This window comes from Chaetura pelagica, unplaced genomic scaffold (assembly GCF_000747805.2).
Source record: "Chaetura pelagica isolate M959 unplaced genomic scaffold, ChaPel_1.0 scaffold47, whole genome shotgun sequence".
Classification (NCBI taxonomy): Eukaryota; Metazoa; Chordata; class Aves; order Apodiformes; family Apodidae; genus Chaetura; species Chaetura pelagica.
Genome location: NW_009954140.1, coordinates 857726 through 868118, shown reverse-complemented (window position 1 = coordinate 868118; position 10393 = coordinate 857726). Strand labels below are relative to the sequence as shown.

Genomic DNA, 10393 nt, shown 5'->3' with positions numbered 1-10393 from the left:
CTGAGCTGGCGGTGACGTCGGGCGTGGGGACCCGCCCAGGGCTCTCCAGGGTCTGCACCCCGCTGAAGCAGCTGTAGATGCCCTGTAGAGAGAGGAGAGGACCCCCACCCTCAGTGGTCCTGCATCCACAAACCCGCCACATCAAGCCCAGATGCTGCTGCTGGGGCGTCTTGACGGCACTGACGTCCCCTCCCCAGCATCCCCAGTGCTGACACCATCCTACATCACTCCTTTCCCCAGGGATGTTCTGGGTCATTCCCAGGGCTGATCCCTTTCCCAAAAAACCCACCTGTTCTCCCCCATCAGCATGAGCATCTACAGTCCCTCCCGTGAGGGTGGGAGGGATGATGACCAGAAGGCCATGCCCATCCCCGTGACACCGAGGGAGGACATTTGGGCCCATCAAGATTCACTGGCAGCTTCACTCACCCTGCTGATGGCCAGGAGGAAGTCAAGCTTGTGGGACTTGGGGACAGAGTGACGCAGCTTCCAGTAGACGAGGTGCTCCCAGGCAAAGACCAGCAGGCTCAGCCCCATGGCCACCAGCAGCATGTAGAAAACCCCAGCCATGTTGTCGATGTCCAGCTTGCTGCTCATCACCTCATTCTTCTCGTTCTGGCAGATCCCTGACAGCCAAACTGTCTCCAGCTTCTGGGTCTCACCTGGGGCCAGGCACACACAGCAGTTGGAGGGAGGAGCTGTGTGAAAATTCCCCCCTTGGGCATCATCTCCCCAAGGCCAACCCTTGCCCATCCCCACCCCTCTGTAGCTGAAGGAGAAGAAAACCACCCTAAGCTGCTGGAACTGTTACCAGCTCGGCCCTGTCTGCTGCCTTGGCCTGAACATCTCACCAGTCACTAATCCTTCTCCAGAGCCCTCTCCTGTCTCTGTCCCCCACCCATGTCCCAGCCTGACAGTCTCACTGTTCCCTTCCCAGGCTTCTCTTGACCCACAGATTTTGTGCATGGCCATCTCCAGGGTTTTACAGCCTGCAAGAAGAGGAGGGCCCCTGGAGGGAATGAGCCCCCAGCACTCAGCTGGAAAGATGCTGCTGCCTTTAATGTCACCTCAGACGGGCTGCTGGAGAAGCCCATCTGACCCAACCCCTCAGTGACACCCTTCAACCAGCCATGGAGGCTGAGCAGTGCCTGGGGCCCAAAGCCACCTCGGGAAGGAACATACAGTAAAACCTGATCCCTGGGGTTAACCTGCAGGGGAGGGGCGAGGTGAGGAGGGGGACAGGGCTAATGAGAAGCTCCTCCAGGCACCCACCATCCCCCAGGAACTGGAGCAGGGCCAGGTCGATGGCCCTTTTCCAGCGCGAGTCCTTCTGCAGGGCGATGCCGTAGCCCGTGGTGGCGAACACCTTCCCGCTGCCGATGGTCACCAGCTTGCAGCCCTCGTCCTTGCCTGCCATGTAGTTGAGCACGGCCGCGTCGTAGATGAAGGCATCCAGCTTCCTGCCCCGAAACCAGGAGGGAAGGTGAGGAGGGGGCCCAGAAGACCTTTTCTGGGGGAGGTGTACCCGTTCCGTGGGGAGCTGTCCCCTTTTCGGGGAGCTGCAGCCCAGCTGGTGGGAGCTGAGTCCTTCTCTGGGGGATCTCTGCCCCATCCTAGAAAGCCATAACCCCACTTGGGGAAGGGGGGAAACATGCAATGGGGGGTTTTTTTTGCTCCCCCTTGTGGGGGAGCCATACTCCATCTAGGAGGGGCTACATCCCTTTTTTGGGGCAGTCTTCATCCCTTTGGGATGAAGCTTTACCCCATCTGCAGGGGGTTGTACCCTCTTTGGGGGAGCCCATACTCCACAAAGGGAAGCTGCAGAGAGCCATATCCCATCTGGGAGAGCTGTACCCAGTCTGGGGACCTCATACCTCACTTGAGAGGGGGCTGCCCCCCGCTGAGGAAGCCCTGCCCCATCTGAGAGGTTCTGCACCCCATCCCAGGGAGCTGCAGCTCATTTGGGGGCTCCTTTATCCCATTTGGAGGAGCTGAACCCCAGCTCTGGGATCCATACCCCATTTGGGGGAGGCCATAGCCCTGACCCGGCTGAGCTGTACCCCCATCTGGGGTGGGCCTTACCCCATTTTGAGGCTGGTGAGGGCATCCTCCACGGAGCGCTGGTTGTACTTCACCATGTGGGTGTGCATGTCGGGGTAGTTGCTGCGGATGTTCCTCTCGGTGCTGCCGTTGGGGACGGTGCCGAAGCGGAAGGGTGGGTACTGCTCCAGTGGCTTCTGGAACTGCAACGGGGGGCTCCACGTCCCTGCTGTGTCCCCAGCACATGCCCCCTCCCCACAGCCAGCCCTGCAGCCATGTCCAGCCAGCCAGCAGGGACATACAGCCCTCCCAGAGTCCTCCTCACCCTCCCCACCCCCCCCAAATAATCCCTTATTCTTGTTTTTTAAGCCTCAGCCCCACCTTCCTGTCGCTCAGCCCCGACACGGTGTCGATGTACTGCTCCTGGATCATGAAGGCAGCCAGGTTGGCCGTGTAGCTGGCGAGGAAGATGACGGCAAAGAAGGCCCAGATGAGCACCATGATTTTGCTGGTGGTGCCCTTGGGGTTCTCAATGGGCACCGAGTTATTGAAGACCAGAGCCCACAGCAGCCACACCGACTTGCCAATGGTGAAGGTGGGACCTCCCGGCCCTGTGGGGATGGAGAGGACAGCCATTAGCACAGCCAGGGGGGTGTGTGTGCCCCACTCACAGTTCCCACCTCCCCACGACTCACTCTTGCCGCTGGTGAGGTTCTGGTTGTACCCAACGGGGCTGAAATACTCGAACACGAAGACAGTGATGGCCACCACGGTGAGGCACATCACGAACATCATGACCCACACGGCAGGGCTGTAGGGCTCTGAAAGGCAAGTGGGACCCTGTCAGCCCCCTCACAGCTGTCTAGGGACCCCCAGAACCCTCCCTGCTGGATGGGCTCATCCTCCTGAGAACTGCCTCTCCTCAGAGGGAAGATGGGAACCAGCAGCACCACAGCCGAGAAGATCCACAGGACCTCAGAAGGGAAGGGGAATGCTGTGAGACAGGGGGACGTGGCTGGCTTCCCTGCCTGAATAAAATCAGGCTTTCATCAGTGGGGAGATGCTAATGAGACACTGCCCATCTCCAGGAGCATCGGTGGGAGGGTTCCCATGGGATAACGAGTTGTCCCGTGCAAGGCCCACGCCTGCACCGGGCTCAGGACCAGCCCCCTCAGCTCCTGGGTGAGCCTGGGAGCTGGGGGTGGGTGGTGAGTCCCCTCCTGCTCGGGATGAGCTGGGATGGAGCAGTGGGAATGCATCCCAGCCCTCGGCACACGGCGCTGAGGTCCATTTGTCAGCGCGTCCTTCGCTGTCAGGAGGATGAGGCCTCCCCTGACGAGGACGCAGCTCATTAGCGCAGGGGGCAGGAGGGGGAGGCACGAGGACCGTGGGCCCCCAACCCTGCCAAATCAGGGATGGAAGCTCCCTCTGTCCCCAGGGCTGGTCAAGGTGACCCCTGCTTGGGGAGGGGATCGGGCTGTGTGGTGTGGGGGGGACAATAGCGGGAAGATGTGCCCAGGCTGGCGTGTCCCGAATCCCTCAGCATCCCTGACACCCACAGCCCACCCCCATGCCCCCTGGCATGGGAACCCTGTGCCCTTGCCAAGGGCTCCCAGCCCTGGCTGAGCTCAGGCTGGCTTCTGTGACACCCTTGGCCAGTCTCCGTCCCTCCCCAGGCTGCAGATTTGCTTTTTAGAAACTCCTTCAATAAAATTTTGATCCCCAGAGGTTTCCAACACGTGACCTCCCCATGGGCACAGGGCAGGGGTCCCCAGAGCAGAGCTCAGAGCTGACAAACCCCCAGCTTGTCTCCCCTCATCCCCTCTCCTCAACACAAGAAGAGGGGGAAATCACTGCTCCTGGCTTCCCTCTCTGTAATGAAGGGATTAATCAGGTGAGGGGAGGAGGAAGCACCAAAGCCAGACACAAAATCTCCTTCCCTAAGGGCTTTTTTTTCTCCTTCCAAGTTATTAACACCGAACAAGATTTCTGACCTGCATTTGTCGGAAGCAGGGGATGAACCTGCAGACAGACAGACAGACAGACAGACAGACAGACAGACAGACAGACAGACAGGCAGAGCTCACCCAGGAAGGCAGAGGGGGACACGGTGCCGTTGCTCCTGGCCACCATGACACTGATGCCCGTCTCCACGAAGGGCACAGAGAAGTCCACGATCTCGGAGCGCTCCTCGTTGATGGTGAGGGAGCCAATGGCCATGTCTGCCCGCTTGTAGTACACCTGGGGAAGGGGCAGGTGGTCTCAAGATGGGCAGAGGGACAACCCACCATCTCCCCCTCCATTTCTAGCTTTTTCAACATTAAATTTAATCCTTTTGTTATTTTTTTTTTTAAATGTCAGCTTCTTAAATGAACAGTGACACAAGCACAACCAGCTGTAGGGTCATCAACGTTCAGCTGACTCCCCACCTCCTTCTCCCCTGTACGTCTTGCCCATCAGCACCATGATGTACAATGACACCTCCCTGCTCCTCATGCCAAGCTGTCCCCTGCCCGGGGGCAAGTCCCACCACAGACAACCCCCATTGTGTCTCCTCAGAGAAGCCCCAGGCCAGGCCATGCCCACCCCTACCTCACCAATCATGCCGTTCCACACCCCACGGACGATCTTGCCGTGTTTGCCGTTGGTCACCAGGTAGAGGTCATAGGAGAACTTCACCGCCTTGGCCAGCTTCTTCAGGATGTCGATGCAGAAGCCCTTGCAGCACAGCTTGGTGTAGGGATCCACGAGCCCATCACCACTGAAACCACAGCAGGAAAGAATGGGTCGCACCAACCAAAGATGCTCCGAGTACCCTGAGGACCACCCTGAGTGGTGGCCAATGTTGCTCCACGCCGGCTGCTCACCCCTGGGAGGAGTTGGTCTGCTTGCGGCAGGGCACCGTGTTGCGCACGCAGACCCCGGTGCTGGGGTCCGTGTTCTCCACGATGACAAAGGGTCTCTCCTCCAGCGTGGCCACCGTCAGGTGCCGGTTGTCAACCACGGGCTGCATGGAGGAGCCGTAGCGGGGCCACACCGGGTACTTCATGTGGATGATGCCTTTCTCCCACTTGCCCACCTGCCCCCGAAGGAGAGGACATTGTCACCTCAGGGAGGGGCTCACGCAGAGTCCAGTGTTCATCCTCCTCACACCTTCAAGACTATTTTCTCCTGCAGCATCGTTAGGCTGGAGCTCAGCCATGGTGAGCCCCATCTCAGCACTCCCTTCCCCATGCACCCACAGGGTGAGGTGTTTCCTACTGGACCCCAAGCACTGGGCTTGGCTGAGCACAAACCTGGCCAAGCTTCACCCAAATTACTTTTCAACTAGCAACCCTGCCCAGGCAGCGTGTGTCACACCCAGGCACGTGTTCCCAGAGTTGAACAGCTGCACATTTGCCTCTTTTCAGTCAAACTGCAGAAGAGAAGAAACCAGTTCTTGGCAGAGCTTTGGTGCCCAGCATTGCCTCAAAACCCCACCACACTTCCAGGGGGACCTTTGGTACCAGTCATAGGTTTTGCATGGGAAAAGCTGCTCCAAGGTAGGACCCCAGCCCATGCATGGCCCCAGGCTCGCTCTACCCAGCCACCCCCTGACACTGTGCCCATCCCAGGGCGGGGCAGAGATCCTACCATCTCCCAGAGCCGGTGTGGGTTGAGCGAGATCACCACCATGGTGGGTCTGACCAGGAAGCCACCTTCATTGAAGGAGAAGTCTCTGTGCTCCCACGTCACATTGAGAAGGTGCCTGGTGGGACACAGCAATTATGAGACTCCAGCTGTGCAGCCCAGCCCCCTATAATCTTCCTTCTCCAACTCCAGCCAGGCTCGCACAGGTCCCATGGAGACCTGTGGGGCTGAGTGCTGGGGACCAGGTCTATCCCCTGCACAAGGGGCGGGGGGGAGCTGGAGAAAGCCCTGCCTGCAAGGAGGCATCAAGAATAGCCTGCTGCAGGGCTGAGAAGGCAGAAGCTGCCACAGCAGCTCTGAGGCACCAGCTCTGCACTGCAGAGCAGAGCTCTGAACCCCCTCGAGACTCCTGAATCCCAAGTCACCGACAAACACGGGAAAAAGGCAAGGGCTGCTCTGGGGAGATGCTCCAGGAGAAACCCAGCTGAGAGGTGTGGACCATCAGCTGCAGCCCACAGCGAGTTCCTCCCCTACCCCTTCCCTGGCCACCTCCCCATTACCCCCCTTTCACACCCACCCAGGCGGGTCCCTGGCCCCTCACCGGTAGAAGCTGGTGCTGGTGGCAGGTCCAGCAGGAGCCCAGCAGTCCCGTCCCACCTCCGGGAGGTATCCATGGGCCCGGAAGAAGCTGGATGCCCCCATGGCCACGATGGCCACCCCATCCCGCACCTTCTGCCTCAGGCTCAGCTTCCAGCTCTCGGTCACCACGCTGATGAGGCCAACAGGGAAGGAGGCAGGTGGCACTTCCATGTTGCCCACCGTCAGGCTGGGCACGATCCAGACGTAGCCTGGCCCCACGAGGCCGGCTTCTTCTGCCATGGCAAAGAGGTACTCGGCCTCCTCCCGCGAGCAGTAGACGATGAGGACCTGGGCGTCGATCTGCCGCAGGATCCGCTGCGTCCGGGAGTTGCTCCTCTCCTGGCTCATCTCGAAGGTGAGCACCTCCTGCAGCTCCCAGCCAAAGTAGCTGGCGTCCGTGAAGGAGCGGATGACCTCCAGGAAGATGTTGTAGCCTGGGTAGAGGCTGGTGATGATGGTGAAGGAGCCCCAGTCGTATTCCTCCAACACCTTGAAGATCACCTGGATTTGCTGCTCGATGGAGACACCCAACTGCAGGAAAGCTGAGCTGGGCTCCTGTGGGAAGAGAAGGGGTCAGAGGCTGCTCTGGCACTGTGGTCAGTCCAGGTCTCTTGCACCCGTGCAAACCACCTTGAACTTGCCGTCATGAAGGGTTTAAAGGTGCCATGAACTGGCACAGCTCATGGGCTGGACCTCAGTCTCCAAGGAGCCTCATTTCATGCAAAGGGTCAAGCCCTGCAGCTTCTCCTGTTTCTCAACTTGCTGACCAAAAATTCCTCCAGCTTCCAAAGGATGCCAACGATTTCTCTTTAAACCAGGAGAGGGAGAGGGCAAGGGTTCTGCTGGGAACATAAATCCCACCCCAGCTCCAACTTTCTACCTGCTGCCAGAGCCGGTGCGGCTCCTTCCCTCCCACCCCACCTCCCCAACCATCTGGCCTCTCATTAGCAAACCTTAATTGATCTGATTCTGTCTTAAATGATTCAGTGAATGGCATTTGCAGAAGGTCATATGCAGGCAGCAGGGTTCTGCCACCCAGACCCCCACCACCACTGGAGCAGTTTTTCCCATGAAGCTGGTGGTCTTACTGGAGGGGTGAGCTCTGGGGAGTCCAGGCTGGGAAGAAAGAGCTGCCAGGGACCTCAGACTCATGGGAGGAGAAGGTCGAGCCCTCAGATGGGGCCCTTCACCATCCCTGAAACACCCAACACCTGGAGAACACCTCAGAAAAACACCCAGACCACAGCAACCCCATGGCTAATTTTTAGCTGTGTGGGGCTACACCTGAACCCTCTGTACTCACCCAAGATCACTGCACCCCTCAGTCCATTGCACCCACCACCACCCACCCACAATGAGCAGCAGCTGGGGTGGTCTGTGAGCATTGGTTGGTGCAGGCAAGGCTGCCAAGGAGCCATCCAGGGGGTTTAAACCCAAAAACCTCTGGGCAAACAGAGCATGAAACCCAAACCCTGAGGAGAAGCAGGGTGGGCGGTGCTGCCCAGGTGGGACCCAGTGCTGGGGCACCTCTGGTGGCCAGGATCAGCAGGACTGAGCAACCAGGAAGGGATATCCCAAATCTCTGTTCAAATCTCCTCCCCAGCCCAGCATCCTCTAGTTCCAGCTCTCCCTTGCCACCAGTGCTTCCCCACAAGTGACAATGGCAGTGTCTGATGCCAGCAAGGAACAGAGAAGCCAAGAATTCTGTTTTGGCCAGTGGTGCACCTGAGATGCCTCTGGTGGGGCAGAGAGGGAGTAGGACAGGGACATGCCAACCCTGCCACTGCCCAAGGCACCACAACCCCAGCACTCCATGGCAGGCACAGCCTGGAGGGGATGGGGAGCAGGACACCAGGGAAAGTCCCTCCACAGGGCACTGAAGTCCCCTCCCATGTCCCACCCATTGGGGACCCCTCCCTGAGGTCCTGTCCTGTGTCCCCCCACCCTGGTTGGCCACACTGGCCCATTCCTGCCCACAAGCCCAGCAGCTCCTCTCCTCTCCAATAATCCCCTATTTCTCCCACCCCATTCCTGGAAATAGCCCCCAGCAAAGGCCTCACCTTTGGGGTCAGGACCACAGCAGACCCCCCGCTGATGCTGATGATGGGGACCTGGGTCTGGGAGGAGATGAAGTCAAGGATCTGGGCCACCGCCTCCGTGCCAACGTTGTCTTCGAAGACGATGCCGTGGATCTTGTGGCTGGCGAGGATGTCACAGATCTGGGTGAGGAGGGTGCTGGGGTTGGTGTTGTTGACGATGACGGTGATGGGATGGATCTCCAGGGGCATGTCCAGGAAGCTCTGGGTGCTCAGGCGGGAGCGGATGTGGAGGGGGTAGGAAGTGCCCCCAAACACCACGGCCACGTTGACCACGGGCTCCTCGGGGCCCGGCAGCAGGAGGTGGGTGAAGGCAGCCGAGCAGCCCAGCACCAGCGACAGCAGCAGAGCGTGCGCCGGCGCTCTGCCCATGTCCACCGTCGCGGCCCTGCCGGGATGGGACACAGCTCCTCGCACCTGCACACCTGCCAGGAACCCCCCCGCACCCTCCTCACCACCACCAGGGCAGGTAGATCCCAGGAAGAGAGAGGGACCCTCCTCCTTTGAAGAGGGGCCATGGTGGAGGGATGACCACCCACCACCACCCACATCCCAGTGCCATGTCTCTTGTCTCCAGTCCTACCAACCACTACCAACTTTCCCAGCCAGTTCCCACTTCCCACCAGCACCTCAGCCCCAACCCAACCCCACCATTCCCCTCCCAGCCACATTGCCCTCCAGCCCCTCTCCCTTCTCCAAAATTCCTTATTGTCCCTTCTGCCAGAGATGAGGACAGAGACAGCAGTGGGCGGTGACAGGAGGAGCTGGCAGCTCCCTGGTGCTCTCTCCACAGCTCAAAACCACCTTCAATATTTACAGGCTTTGCCCTTGAGGGAGGGTTCAACTCTGCAACCCCCATGTGAGGATTTTGCATACCACACAAGCACAGGAGCAGCCAGTCCCCTCCCTGTCCCCTGCCACTGTCCCCTGCCTGCTGCTTCCCAAACCCCAGCCAAAGCACCTGCCTGGCCCTTCATCTCCAAGTTCCTCCCTGACACCATCCTGCAGTTTTGTCCCCTTTCTTGTCTTTACCCCCATTGCACATCCCCCTGGTGACATCACCCAGGCACCCACCACACTGCATCTTTGCCAGCTGCACCCCAAAGCCAGGGTGGGGGGGTGGGGGGGATGTTTGGAAACATCCCCCCTGCCAGGTCCCCATTTCCCCTCCAACCATGGATGCCCAGCACCCATGCGGGGTGACAGTCCCCAGGGGGGCACATGTTGCTGCCCACAGCGATGCACCCCCACACTGGAGCTCACCCCCTCCTTAGAACCAACCAAGCAAACCAACCCGTGGTGAGACCCACAGCAGAGAGTATCCGAGCTCCTCTGAGCCCTTCCAAGCCCCACTGCCCCCAGGGCCATCGTCCTGGTGCCTTGCTGGGCAGGGGGAGGGGGACAAGCCACCCTCTGCGGTGGCACCGTCCACGCGCTGGAGTCACTCCATGCAGCAAGATGCCAGCTGGTGCTTAGAAATGTCACTTGCAATTAAAAGCTGCTGTTGCTTAACATGTCCTCGGCACAGCCACAGGATCCCCTTGCCAAGTCCTGAGCAGTTTGGGGTTCTGGGCTGTGCTGGGGACCCACCCCCCAGCCCCCCCCGTGCCGCAGTGACGGACAAGCCCCCGGCGCGCTGGGCAGGCACCGCAGGCGTTGGACTGAAAACACGGGAAATGAACCCAACAGCTGCTCTGCTGGGCACCCTGCAAGAGCTGCGTGGTGCAGAGTTGGGCACCAGGGCTGTCCCCTCCAGAAAGATGGGGGACGTGAGCCCTACATCTCCCCACCTACACCCCATGGTCGCCAGGAAGGCTCCAGCACCTGGGCGGGCACCACCAGTCCCCAGGCAGCACCTTGCTGGTCTAGATGGGTTTTGTCAGGGGATCATCCAGCACCCACCACCATCCAGGGGAGGTCACCCTGCCTGGCTGCATCCCCCTCCCCACCCGCCCTACATTGCAGCCAGCCAAGCCCCAGGAGCCACA

At 59.8% G+C, this 10393-nt stretch overlaps 1 protein-coding gene across 1 annotated transcript in view; it reads right to left on the bottom strand.

The window, feature by feature from the left end:
- GRIN2C (glutamate receptor, ionotropic, N-methyl D-aspartate 2C) overlaps positions 1-8597 on the bottom strand; it is a 9816-nt gene extending 1219 nt beyond the window's left edge. The window contains 11 exon segments of the mRNA XM_010002741.1: positions 430-662; positions 1273-1460; positions 2083-2243; positions 2422-2651; positions 2736-2861; positions 4128-4281; positions 4633-4770; positions 4895-5119; positions 5674-5788; positions 6272-6864; positions 8370-8597. Of these exon segments, the coding sequence (XP_010001043.1) occupies positions 430-662; positions 1273-1460; positions 2083-2243; positions 2422-2651; positions 2736-2861; positions 4128-4281; positions 4633-4770; positions 4895-5119; positions 5674-5788; positions 6272-6864; positions 8370-8597 (2391 nt within the window).
- Positions 8598-10393: the final 1796 nt, after the last annotated feature.